At 33.6% G+C, this 15,234-nt stretch overlaps 1 protein-coding gene across 1 annotated transcript; it reads left to right on the forward strand.

Annotated features, from left to right (window-relative positions):
* Nucleotides 1-7,653: 7,653 nt before the first annotated feature.
* LOC145682088 (uncharacterized) lies at nucleotides 7,654-8,055 on the forward strand. The gene has a single exon (XM_081753685.1). The coding sequence runs from the start codon at nucleotides 7,654-7,656 to the stop codon at nucleotides 8,053-8,055; it is 402 nt and encodes a 133-aa protein (XP_081609811.1).
* Nucleotides 8,056-15,234: the final 7,179 nt, after the last annotated feature.

The following is a 15,234-nucleotide window of genomic DNA, read 5'->3' on the forward strand; positions in this document are numbered from 1 at the left end:
AGTGATAAATTTAAAGTTTGGGTTAATAATAATAATTAGTTTAGTGAATATGGCTTCTAATTAAGAATATGTGGAACGTATTCCACAGTTAGTGTTAAATCATTTTTCGAATTGAGACACAGGAATCTTCGGAAGATCAGTAGACAGCTACTCGGAAAGTCAAGGACATGGGCCAGCTTACGAGGTAGGTGATTCATTTATTATGCCTAGGGGCGCTGTTTGCTTCAACGAACCTAACTTGTTATCAGGGAGACAACGTGAACCAGAAGTGGACAGGTGCGCAAGGTCAGTTACTCCTGATATTGATATAAACAGACTCGACTTAAGTGAATGTGAAAATCAGATGTTTAATACTTTACATTGCGATAGAGAACCAGCTGAATTATTTGACGAATACAAAGATTTACCGCACAGAAATGAACTACACTGCTTTGAGGATTTAAGACTTCCAAAATTGACTGAACAATTTGTTACTAATTATCAAAACGTGGGAAATATATTTAGACCTTTTAGTACTAATTTAGAGAAAATAATATTTCATAAACAATATTCTTTACAGTGTCGATATTTTTACATGATGCATATATTACAAGAAAACGTTAATTAGTCCTCATAATTTTGTTACTTACTTTTGTTTCCTTACAAATTTCTAGCAATGTTGATTTAAATGTATATATTTTTGACCGGTCTTAAAAAGAACACATTAAAAACTGTTCCTACTTATTTTGACGTGCAAAACAACTCTAAGCAAATTAAATATACGCCTGGTAGACATTAAATAAACATTTAAAATAAGTTAATCGAAATTTACCACCGTATACTACAAACTTCCAATAGGAATGTTCGATAGTTTATTTTAATATCCTTTCCAGGCATCAGTCTTTTCTGAATTTTCTACACAAAATATGAGATTGAAAAGAGCAACAGCTATTTGTTAAGATTAGATTTGAAATATAATATTGTTTCTTACATCCCCAAATCAAGTAAACAACTACATACATTGCAGAAAGGTATTTTGATCTTGTTTAAACCAACGAAAATAATGTTATTCTATTTTATTTAAGGTGTAAGTAATTTTAATATATTTTTATTTTGCTGTCTTTAACATGACCCAATTATATTATCAATAGCTGAAAATATCTGGTAGTTAATTTTCTGATTTATTCTCCTTCCTTACGATTACCACTATTACTAGTGCATTATTTTAATTGCTTTTGGAAATTACGGAACCAAGGTACAGCAGAATTAACGAAGATACATAAGATAGAATACATTGTTCTGTTTCATTAATTTGTTTTCCACTTTATAATTACAGTTTCGATTGGAGGAGTTTTCAGTTTCTTCATAGGAGTCAGTTTGATGAGTGTTGTAGAAATATTTTACTTTTTCATTGTCAGACCAATTTTTGTCTGCTGTAAGCTGGGAAATGCCTAGGGATATTGAGGTGCTTCATTCATGACTTTTATCATCGAGACCAAACAGGAACATACTCACTGCAAACAATCTGTACAGTAGGTTCGTCAATGATTAACTCATATCAAAATCATATAGACAACAACTACAGAAAGTAAATGCACTCAAGGTGACACAAGGAGTAAGTATATATAAACGTTTTCCCCATGTAATTTATAATGGGATGTCCGTAATCATACATACTTAAAAATGGAAAGCAACCATGTTATACCCAACACAAACCACTAGGTTGTTAGGCGTAGCAACGTAATTGAAGAAAATAAAGGCTTAGCAGGATGAAATATAAGATATGAAGTTTATTTCCTGTTTCATATAACTAGTTTAAAACTAAACACTAATTTGATTAATTATTCTCCTTCCAAGATTTCTACGAAAACATGCAAACTATTCAATATTTCATTTTGTGAATCGGAAATAATATCTTGCCGGTGTTCATGACATAAATTGAGAAATACACATTTATTTAAGACGAAAAATCGCCATATAGAATATTTCATGATTTTTTGTTAACTGCTGGAAAGGAAGTCACATGTTTTATCTCGCCACGTCATGGTTACATTTACTAATTAGTGTGTGGAATTTAGATATTAGTTTTGTGTCAGTGAACTGTGTCTCACATATTATACAACTTTTTTTTTTTATGAAAATTGAAGCATCACACTGTTACTTGTGTTTGATTAAATATGTAGCACATCTATTTTGGTGTAACTTTCAACACGTATGGACATATACTACATTAAATTGTATGTGTTGGTTAAGATATTAACACCACTAGTTTCTGTTTCTTCAAACAACAGTGTAACAATAAAATGTTTAATTTCATATTTCCATTCATTCACGTTAAATTAACCCTAGGAACACCAAGATATTTTGGGTTGCATGGAATACCAACGGGGCCCACAGCATAAAAGTCTCTGAGGCCCACAGCATAAAAGTCATTATTTCTAACGGTAAACAATTTATCTTGTCTAATATGAACTTGGGATGTCTAAGATATCATATAGTTTTATTCTCTATTATTACTAGGTTTCTATGTACACTGTTGCCAACTATGTGTATAATTGTTTAACTCATCATTTTTATTTATGTCAGCAACTATGACCTATTTATTTTATTTGTTTGTGTAGAAAAACTACCAAACTGGTCAATAGCAACTTAGTACAGTGTAGTATATGTACAAAGGCGGCTTCTAAGAGCATTTTGGTGGTGTTGCAATAAAGTGGAGTAGAATGGGGAAGAGTGGGGTATACTTCAGTATTCCATAAAATTCAGGATTAATATTATACAGTTCCATCCCGGTTATCTTTGTTATGGCGAAATTCTTGCAAATTTTGTTTCCGCAAAAATATAATGAGTGTAAGAGACTTTCGTGGGACACTATAGGGGATGTCATCAGATAAGTAGTGTTGCCAACAAACATAAGTTACAATTTCTCTAGTAGCACATCGTCAGGTTTTTGCACCTATGGAATGAACATGTAAAACGTAAGGAAACAAGCTACGACTTCTCTGTCAGCTTTGGACAGGGAACCAACAACACTACAGCATCATGAATATTACAAAGGATTCATTGCAAATGCCACTGCTTCCATTTGTCCCATTTGCATTATCAAAGGAAATGTCTTTTGCATCAAAATCTGACAGGATTAGTTCCACCTTACTGCATTCGAGTTCACTACCTTCTATGTCAGATTCAAAATTCAAGTTGTTTTTCAATTAAACTTCTGCGAAGAGCACGATTTGCCATTGTTCCAATGTTGCTGCAGATTTCCACATACAGTCACAGTCACAGAATAACGAACTGACAATTTGCTGTGAAGTATGCATCTTCAGTCAGTGTTGCAGGCTGCTGCTTGTAGATCCTATGATTAAAAATACTTGATAACACCAGAGGTGCAGCAGCATAGTTCTTTCTAATAACTATTTAAACTTGATTCTCACTCTTTCTTTATCTATCTACCTATCAATCAATCAATCAATCTATCTATCTATCTAATATATATATATGTTTATGTGTGTGAGTTTGTGTGCTTATAATATGAAGTCACATATTTAAGGGTTAGCAGGTTTGAAGGAATATATTAATAGAAAGTAAAATTATTAGGTGCAAAAAAAAAATCAGAAAAAATGTATATACTAAATTTTTTATAATTTGCAGTTGGCAACATTGCACCAGAATATTCACTCAGAGTGCCCCTGCATGTTGTAATAACAAAATTGTTTCAAAGGAAAATAAAATAAATAGCCAAAATACTGGAATATAAAAGCGTATGGGGTGAATACCTCCTTAGTTCTACAAAGTAGGGGGGCATGAGGCCCACAGCATTTTATTTATTTATAAATAGAAAAAAACAAAACACTAAGAACTAAACAAGTACGTTTTATGATGAATGAGCTCAAGTTTGACATTTTTTTTTCAGATTTTTAATGCAATTAGATATATTATAAAATATTACAAAATAATTTGCGAGTTATTAATTCCGAATCCCCACCCCCGCCCCTTGGTGTTTCCAGGCTTAACTAAGTTATTGCAAGTGAGTGTTAATTCATTAGGTAGTGATTGTCATTAATGTCACGGAATAAGCTTACGTGATAACTTGTGAGAGCACCAGGATAGACTTGCCTTTTACTATCCAACATTGTGTTTTCAACAGAGGTGCGAAAAGTCTTTTAAAATAACAAAAAGAAAAAAAAATCAGTTATTATTCGTAGTATAGTTGTGTCTTTATATTATGTAGTACAGTGAAAGCTTCATACTAATGTCCCCGAACTTAACCACTTACATATGATAATATTTTATCTCTAAATCGCATTAGAACATCGAGAATAGAAGCAGTAAAAAAGAAAAGTTAGACCACATACAGTACTCCTCTTATATTAAATATATTATTAAATAACGAAAGTACATAAATATCACAAAAGAAAATACATGTGATGATTATGTGTATATTTGTCAATAATTTTTTACTTTTTTGTAAGAATAAAAACTATATTTTTCGTGAGGAAATATTAGCTATTCCTACAATATAGTAAATGGTTTAATGAAAATGATCTAGAGAGTTTATCAGAGCTACTATTAAGGGTTCCATTTATTTTAGTTATGATGGTAACAAGATGATCAAGAACCAAAAATTTAAGGGTTCTCGGAATATTACGCCTATTTCGTAATTTATGAATTTACTAGTTAGATACGACAGTAATTTCAAAAGTATTTCGCATTGAAAGATATTAGAAAGTAAATAATTTATTGTAAAAATACCTTTACAAGCCTTCAATATAATCTTCATTCTTGCCTTTCTTCCCTTTGGCAGCTTCCCAACGTTTTAGTAAATTCTGAATTCCGGATAGGGCACTTTAATAGTTGAGTTGCTTGATCACTCTGGACACCTCACTAGAAACTTCACGGAAATGAGCTGATCATTATAACACAGTGCTACGATCTACTATACTGTTTCCACAAACCTTTCTGAAAGTTTTGTAAATTTCAGTTATATTCTTCCCAAGTAAAGTTTCGATTTTGATATAGGAGCACTGGTCACAATGTGGAATCCGATCTCAGTAACACTTCATTTCTCACAGGACAGCCACGCGAATCAGGAAACACAGACAGAACCGTCATGCTTAAACTCTGACTCACAACTGACATAAAATTGAACTTGATCAGACTACTCGAACACTTGGTCGCGCTTGAGCTGCTTGCAAGACTTCTGAAATGACCCTCGTCTAAAGGCTTTGATGTTGCGTTTATAAAAATGGTAAAATAGTATTTTTGTTACAAATTGTCAGCAGTGTTCTTGTTAGTTAATTTTCGATCTATTGTTTTGACGTTAGAAACATTATGTACTCATTGCATGTGTTTTTGTTTAATATCAAGAAGATCAGAGTTAGCTAATATTGTGAAATTTATAATTAGCTAAGTCGCTCGCTCATCACATTGTTTGTGATACTCAACTTTTCTGTCTTTCCTAGTGTAATTCATGTAATAAATGTAAATCAATATGTGCTAATATATTCAGTTTTGATACACACTAAGTCAAACTCAAATAAATCAAGATATTCCTAAATATTCTTTTATTTTGTATTCCTTATATCTATTTCGTACAGGAGTAAAACCTACCGAAAAATTCTGAAGTTATGTGCTTTGGTATTTCAATTGTTGTGTTCATATGCGCATCCATGAAAACAAAGTATATAACCGCAATAACATATATTTAAATGATAAGTATCATTAGTTATGTCGTATGTTTGCACTCTTCTCTACTTTCAATGAATAATAATACAACGTAGTTTCAGTGGCACATATCGTTGACAGTATGCTCATAATGCAATTATTTAAATATACAGTTTGCGAATATTATGATACTGAAATTGGGTAATACAGGAAAAAAGAATTGTGAACAATTAAGGAACGACATTAATTTTTATGTACATTATAATTTTCTAGATGTTATAAAGAGTTATTTTTCATCTGTATAGTAAATTAATGTTGTCCAATGCGAACCAACCCCTTCAGCTCAGAAACAAGGACGTTATTTACATATATTATTTCGTAAGATAGAAATCACGAAGTTCAAGAATTATTCAAGCATGATAGCATTTTTGTAAATAGGCAGGCTTTAATATATTACTTTACAGAACGATATAACGAAAGACCACAATAAGAATTTTAATTTTTGAAGGTTTGTTATGATCATCAAGAATGACCTTAAATACAGGCATATGTTCCCTTTCTCTTTCGATAAAAATTCGTTAGGAAATCTCAGAAATCATTTATAGTTTTTTTTTTTAGAATGATATTGACTTTGCCCTGAATGAAAGCCTCCCATTATATTCGTTGTTTCGTCACAGTTCACTAAGTATCAAGGAACTTTCAACAGGTGAGTCCAAATTGCAAATACTCCCACCTCCATCGCTTCATGGAAACTGACTTCGTGGTTTGCTTATTCCATTCTAAGAATAATAAGATTCACTTTTTGATACTTCGAAGCTGGAGAGGGAATCGCTCAAGTCAGCAATATTATTTTCTAATGTACCGTGAAGCATTTAGTGACATCTGAATACTTTTGATTCGACAAATATGATCCTTTTTTAAAGCAACGTTTCTTGCAATAAAATGTCTTCAATATTTCGGATCGAAACAAAGCAACATATGATATTCGCAGAGTAGTTTTTTGTCAACACTGGTATCTTTAAATGAGTTATGATGGTACAAATGTATCCTCAACTGTTTCCAGAACTCGGGCGTGACCACATAGCAGAAAATATTTATGATACTTCATTTGATTTATTATCATTTAATCAAATGATATTTTATTAATGAGATTAACAATAGCTCAGTACATTCACATTTGATCATAGAAATTCACCAATGGATCAATGTAGAAAAGTAAATTTTAATATTATTGAAATTAATTTGCACCAAAATAGGTTACGAACTTATACACATATTAGTTTGCTTTTACACTTGATTTTTTTCAGTACATTGTACATTATCCTCGTTGTTTTATAAAACTGTTGCAATATGAAACATATGGTGTCACAATGTGTAATCGATTTTTATTTTGCATGTATATAATTTTGCGCTATTTAGCTTATCGTAGCCCGCACTTACGATCATCAAGCTCCCAGTGTTTCTCTCCGAGATCATTAACAACTTTAGGCAACATCTTGCCTTGGGATTTGAAAGAGTAATTATACCAGAAAGAACATTAATGACATCAGGAGTCAACGATAGGCTTTACGATGTTTACTCCACGTTAAAGTTATTCGTGTAATCGGTATGAGGTTATTAGGGAGACGAGATACAATAAATGATGAAGGTGCAAGTAAAAATGAATATAGCATTATTAGTTAAAGTAATATACCTAGTCTAGCCATAAATACTGTCACAAACTTTTGGCTTTGACTGTAGAACCTGTTGTGCAGGTGGCAAGGTACAATTTAGCTCAAGGTCAGCCCTGGCTAGTGTGTGTCGAACAGGGAAAGAGAACGGATAGATCTGCTACGCTTAAGCATCGAGTGGGGTGAGTACAAAAATAGAGTTGCAGTGATTGCCTTGCATAAGGATGGAAATTCACCAAGTGAGATATTCAAACTGCTGAAACGTCTGAAAATCAGCAAAAGATTGGTTTACAGGACAGTTCAACGGTTTACTGAGAGGGACAGTGTACGTGACCGGCCAATGGATGGTCGTCCTTACAGTGTGAGAACAGTGGCGGCTCGTGTGCGGCGAAATCCACTCCGGAAACAGAAGATCATGGCACGAAAGCTCAACATGGCCCCAAGATCAATGTCCAGGTTACTTTCTGAAGACCTGAAGCTCAGAGCTTATCGGCGGAGCACGGGACATTTCTTGACACCACAGCTGAAGCAGCAGAGGGAACGGAAAGCAAGACATTTCCTACAGCAATACGCCAGCAATGGACATCGGCAAAGTCTCTTTACCAAGGAGAAAATATTTACCATTGAAGAGAGCTTTAACCACCAAAATGATAAGATATATGCGGCAAGATCTCGAGAAGCTCGTGGGAGAGTTCCTAATTTTCAGAGAGGTCACCACCCCTCTTCAGTCATGGTTTGGTGAGGGTGAGCTATGAAGGCCACACCAGACTTCACTTTTGAGAGCAAGGTGTAACATCAAGTGCCAGGGTATATATGGAAACTGTTCTGGAGCCTATTGTGTAGGACTTGAGTGACACCACGTTTAACAATAATCACTGGACCTTCCAGAAGGATTCTGCGCTAGCTCATAAGGCAAGGATGACACAACAGTGATTGGAGGCCAATTTACCAGATTTCATCCCCAGTGCTGAGTAGCCTTCTGGTAGCCCCGATTTAAACCCTCTGGACTACAAATTGTGAGCAGTGTTAGAAGATATGGTCTGCAAGAAAAGACACCCTTCACGTGAAAGTTTGAAGCGTTCCTTGGTGGCAGCAGTGGCGGATTTTGCGATTGATACTCTCCGTACTGCAATAGATGACTGACCCAAAAGACTCAATGCCTTTGAGCGTGACAATGGTTGACATTTTGAAGTTTGATAGGTGCAGATTGTAAAGAATGTATGTGGTTATAACATACTAATAGAAAATTGAAAAATCTCATACCGTATTTCAGATATTCACAAACAAGTGAGTGACAGAATTTATGGTTAGACTAGGTACAGTTGTCATAAATCAAACCACTTCTACTGTTCACTTACACAGTTCTCAATTAATAAAACTAATTACGGTCTTCATTAATATCGGTATTAATTGTTGTTTCCTCAAATATACATGTTTCTCTGTTAACCACATCAATATAAACCTGAACCACAGTAACCTATATACAGTAAAAAAATATAGCTCTTTTAATATATTATACATTTAAAAGACGCAACATAAGCTTTCCGAATGCATTCTGCATCTCCTAAGAAAATTATCATTACAATTGATTCAAGAATGTTGTAATTTAGTTATTAATGAAATGTTTTCTTCTGAATTCGAACTAAATTATATGGGAAAATTTTCTCTAACAAAACTCGGCCCCGAAATTATACTACTTCATTTTAAACTTTTCTTATGAAATGACTTACGTCATATAATATAGTTATTAATGAAGACATTTATGTATGAACTGTGAATAAAACCACACGAGTGATTTTTAAAAATCGTTCGAAACACCTCTCCCCAGTATTTAAATAATAGTTGTAGATTTCTCAAGACATATTAGTAATGATATATTGTCAGGATATTAATAAGATATTTACATAAGAAATCTGAACAAAATCGGCTGAATACTTTTTAGAACATCGCCCAAAAAGAGAACACTCTTAAAAATTAATATTTTAGGATAATTATTTTAGGATAATAGGAGAGGATAAATTAATATTTTCTTTATTATAGCCCTATTGGCCAATATAGGTGTCAACCATACTAAACCAGATATCCTTCAACTCAGTAAATAAATTGGAATATTTAGACACATGTAGACCCTCACGTATGTATGAGGTATAGTTGCTTGTGATATATTAACCCCTCGTTAAACATACATTCAGTTGTGTTATTTCAGACCTGGTAGCCTTCATTTGTGCACTAAATTTCAACTCGATCTTATGAGTAATTTTAGCTGCATCATTCAAAAGTTGTTACATTCGACATTTCCTGGGAAAATTCTCCTTGCAGGTGAATGAGTTAATGTAACTACATATGTGTGAGTATGAAACATCTATCATGGTTGACAATTTTTTCATGTTCAACCTAGTCCTTTTGTTTTTAGTAACGAGCAACATTTGTTTCAAAAATCATTATGTTACTGTGTGGAATGACAAGAAAATAACGATTAAGGAGAGTAACCATCTGTTCACACGATATAATTAGAACAAACAAGTTTGCAATAAACATTATTTTTACTGCCACACTCTCCATTCGCCTGAAAGAATGTTTTGTGTAGAAAAATCTTTCTTAGGCATTAGAAAAGTCATTATAAATTACAAAATATCTCCTTGCTGTAAAAAGCCAACAGTGTAGATACATATTTTCTAAACAAATTTCAACTCTCTAAAATGTATATTCTTAACCAGAAAGCAACGCTGAAAGACTAGTTGAAATCTCTCTTCTTTGCACAAGGAAGCTATTTTCATGCTAAACATTTGAAACAGACAGTTGAGCTCCTTTTTATCCCATTAACCCTAGAACGGCCGGGCTGGGTCTGTGTGACCCATCTACTTATATTTTAAATAAAAATGTTCAACTTAAAGTTAGCGGTTTGAGTTGTAACTTCCTATACCTTCCTAAAATGACCAATAAGAGACGCTACTGTTGCAAATCAATTTAATTTACTTTTAGTTTACTTTATGTAGAGCTCTAAACCTCAACCGTGGGACGGTCAGACCCAGGCCGACCGTTCACGTAACTTTTATTTTTGCCAGTGTCAAGAATCTTGTAAGAAGTTTAAATTTTTATTATGACTACCTATTCGATATTTTTTGAGTGTGTATACACGAACATCATTTCAGTTGGTATATTGATTAACTTTAGAACATAATCGAACGTGAAATACTTTCTGTGACAGAAATTCATAGAATTTTATATGATAATGAAAGTGAATTGGATTGTTCCGATGCAGATCGTCATTTTAAATTATTTAGTGACCATGATAGTAACAATGAGTATGGTGAAGAAGATGATAAGAGTGAAGAATTATTATCTGCTGCCGCTGCCGGAGAAAGCTCCACCCACTCCACCATTAGATAACAATTTTACCAACAATGGAAAAAGAACTGTACTCCCTGACATTCAGTATATTTCAACATAAGTGGTACATTAGGTTATGTTAAATAAACTTATAAGTTTCCTTTACAATATTACATAATTTACTAACAAAAATAGCCTATGCAAACAATGACAAATATGTTTTCAAAAATAAGCGAAAACACCAGGTTTCAGTTGACATGTTTTTTTCCTGACTTAGAAATATTTGTAATTGCATAAAAGTATGTTTTTATTTTAAAAAAAATATTGGTTACAAATTAATTATGCCGTTTTATTTTCTTGGGTATCTCAGACCTAGCCCGACCGTTTATGAAACTTTTCTCCGCCCGGAATTGAAAACCCTTCCCTTATTAATCAAGAGACACAATGTCAATATTATTTCATATCGAAGAGAAAAATATTATGGAAATTGCCTCTTTTTCTCTCTCTCTCCGTTGGAACCGGAATTTTCTGAAATGCTGGGTGTCTCCATTTATTTGAGCACTTTATATTTCAAATTACAAGTATAAAATGTCTAACATGAGAGCTCGTGAGAAACAGATGACAGATTTTGAACCCCGTTCTTTTCCATAGGATAAGCAATATAATCAAAGTGACACGAGAGAAATCCTGGTTCGATGTATACGCGGAATGCGATCAGCTGTTCAGCATAATCCTCATCGGTTCTGCTCGCCGCCAACCAACCACCTTACACGTATAGAAAGGTTCGACGCATCTTACGACTATTTAACGTCCGTTTCTTTAAAATTGAAATAGACCAATGACCCTTTCCTGGTTATTTGTATTAACGGACTGGATTTTAATGGTAATTCCTTAATAATAATAATAATAATAATAATAATAATAATAATAATAATAATAATAATAATAATAATAATAATAATAATAATAATAATAATAATAATAATAAAAACGCCGTCACTCCATTATATGGCGCTGGAAGTAGATCATATCCTTCAAATAGTCCATAGGTTAAAAATAATCCCATAATGATAAGTCAATGGAGCGTGAAGGCCATCCAACGTCTGCCAAACGACAGATCTTCCATTAAAACAAGGAAACACCTGATTCAGAGTTATCGAAACTTCGCTCGTGACAAGCAAAGAGTTTTCTTTTCTATAGTGTTCATATATCTTTTTTTTATTCAAAAAATACCAAACTCAAAGATTGCCTTAAGTTGGAATTGTTAAATTTGGCTTAAAGAGTTTTAATTAAATGTAATGAAATGAATTTCAGTGTTTCAAAACAAATCCCCTCACAAGAGGGTCTTTGCGATATGCAAATTTCCCTTTCTTTCCTTTATTTAGAAAGTGGTTAATGAAAGGATTCATTTAACATTAAAGTATAAAATTTAATAATGAATTTTAAAATATAAACAAGGAAATATATGTTTCAGTTTTTTAAAAAAAAATCCGCTTCTAAGAACGGATAGTAATTCATGTCAGCAATCTCAAAATTTCCTTTTTTTGTTCAGAAAATGATCAATTCGGACATAGCCCTACTCAACTTAGAGACATAAAATTCGATATATAAACTAGAAGTATGGAATAGCTTTTTGGAAAACCCTCTGTATGATAGAAATGGCGAAAATTCATAAAATATTGAAATATGGATTTCTGTATTCTGAAAGTGTTCAATGTTGAGATATACGTAAGCTGAAAGTGCGCTCTGCAGTACACCATCCATTCCTTAAAAGCACTGTTTCAGTATTTAAAAAATATATATAACTTATTTTTGAATAAGAAAGGAGGAGAATTTCTACAATATTCAACTTTCAAGTTTAATATTTATTACATATCTTTCTGTACGCAGAAAGGCCACTTTTGTTAGAACTAAAAAAAATTACTGCTGACTATATATTTCCTTACTTAATCATTCCCTTTGCTTCCACTATTAATTTCGAGTTTTGCTTGTTGGTGGCTGAGGCAACACTCACCAATATTTTTAGTTTCACTATTGACTCAAATGTATCTTCATCATATCGAAACACTCAAATCCATATCAATGAACTCCTCCGTGGCTAAGTGGTTAGCATAGGGCCTTCGGCGCGGGAGATCCGGGTTCGATTCCTGGCGGGAGCTCATGTGATTCGGATTCCACGTTAATCAGTAGGTCTCCGTCCTATATAGTGAGGGATTCTCCTCCTGCCCTCCGAAATTAATGCCTTTGCTTGCCTGATTTACAAAAGAATTAGTTTATAGGCTGAACAACTTTCTATGTTGTTTTCTGCACAAGAGTGAACAATATAGGCTGTGCTGTATTGGGGTTAGGATCCCTACCAACGCGATATCATGTATAACTTGGACATATTGTTTAACGTAGAATCCGAACCATATGAGCTCCCGCTGGAAATCGAATATGGATCTCCCATGACGGAGTTAACGTTAGAGACAACAGGGGAAGGAGTTGCGATCTTGTTTGAAATATATGTTTTAGTGCATTATAGTACATAGCTGTGATTATATTTAAAGAAGAATGATCCTTATTTACAAAATAATAATAATAATAATAATAATAATAATAATAATAATAATAATAATAATAATAATAATAATAATAATAATAATAATAATAATAAATGCTCCCCTATCTATCCCATGTTGAAAATAAACACTAGCATGTAAAACCATTACGTTATCCATTAGCTCAAAAGCCCATGGTTATTATTTTTTTTCACGTTTGTATCTCTTACAGCTCTTTCATATACAGCATCTGAGTTGTGCCATGGAGAGCAGACACGACATTTTTTTTTTCTATCTTTCAGCATCCACGTATTTTTTGTGTAGTGGGACGGAGTTGCCAGGACACAAGAAACATATAGAAATATATAACACCTAAGTTACTAGGCTACATTAGATGTAGATCCGTGGCTTTAATTCCAACCAGAGAAGTGGCATATGGTGGCTCAGTGGTAGAACGTTCACCTTTGGAGCAAGGTTTCCTTAGTTCGATCTCCGACCGAGTAAGTTTGTAGTAGACAACGTCGTGGGTTTTGTCGCGTTACTCCGTTTCCTTACGAAATGGGATTATAAATATTCTAACAACAAAACATAATAAACGACTAGTTAGTTCGTATGGGCACGTTGCACGTTACAGAAAGAGCAGGATTATTTAGGTAAATTGGAAGATGGTAGTAACATAAAGAAGCAGGCAACCATCTGTTCATGGTATCTTTTGCGTTAATAACCGGGATGATACAGCATTTTGTCACAAAATAGAGAAATAGTCTGTAGTTATTTTAAAACAGTCGAGAGTTCTAGTATATGGTGTAAAATTAGATAACGTTGAAGTGATAAACAATTGTGCATTTTTCGTCTTTAATCAGTATTCGAAGAAAGTTGATTTTTTTTTCTTAAATGATATACTGCGATACAGTTGTTCGAGACTTGCATTAGAGCAGACGGTAGTATTAACTGCAGTTGCTACGTATGAAAGCTCTAATTGAAAGCTCCCGCCAAGTGAACTTTGTGGTGGACAAACACCGCGTGCATGGGTTTCCTCGGGGTTCTCCCGTTTCCTCCCACTTTCTTCATTCCACCATTTCATTCATTACTCATCATCACCGTCTCCTTTAGCCTAACCGGCATAAAACTAAAATATTTCATTTTCATTTGTAATTTAAAGCAACCCTTCACAAGCAGTGCTGCAACTCAATGGCTGCGTATGAAAGAGGGCTTACTGTTCAGTAGATGATGCACTTTCAACATACTGTAATCTAGTATCATGTATTATGCCAGTGTTCACTTTTATCTTCTTTTTGTCATATTTTACTCTAGTGTTCTACATGTCACTTGAATATTTACTTCCAGGCAGGGTCGTGGCGGACTATTTCTATGAGAGAACGTGGACATTGCCCTGGAACAGACAGAAAATACATTTCCCTTGTAAGGACACTTTAACGATTGAAGGATCTAGGTTGAACTGTTTGAATTAGTCTCTGGAAGGCAGACACACTTTTCGTAATTAGAATTGTACAAAAATGGATGCCCTTCAACAACATGCTTCCAAACACCTCTGACGGTTGAGTTCATTTTACGTGATATAAATAGACGAAACAATCGACAATATCTAACCCTTATAAGTGTAAATTAAACAGAAAGTAAAACAATGCACGACTGGGCAGAATCAAACCACAGTACCAGACTTAGCATGTTGATGCGCTAACCACTATACAACCTGAGTAAATATTACGGTATACTCCATCATTTGAAGTCAGTGGTCAGAGCACATGAACAGTGTCTCAGTTCAGTCACGCATTTTTTAATCCTTTTAAACAATTATATATTCACCTACAGAAGACGTGGTGTCAGATAAAGTCAGTTGTGTCGTCTACGTATCATATATAATCTTCGCGTACGCAATTTCGATAACCAGAATATATTTATACATACGGAGATACTTTAAATTTACACGATATTTGTTTATACAGACTCTTCCATAATTCGAATTGTTTTCTACAGCACTGAGAGAAGATGAAGTTCTCACATTACTAATATAAAATTTGGTATTCTTA

The sequence above is a fragment of the Thermobia domestica genome, chromosome 1 (genome assembly GCF_964235325.1).
Source record: "Thermobia domestica chromosome 1, izTheDome1.hap1.1, whole genome shotgun sequence".
NCBI classification, from domain to species: domain Eukaryota; kingdom Metazoa; phylum Arthropoda; class Insecta; order Zygentoma; family Lepismatidae; genus Thermobia; species Thermobia domestica.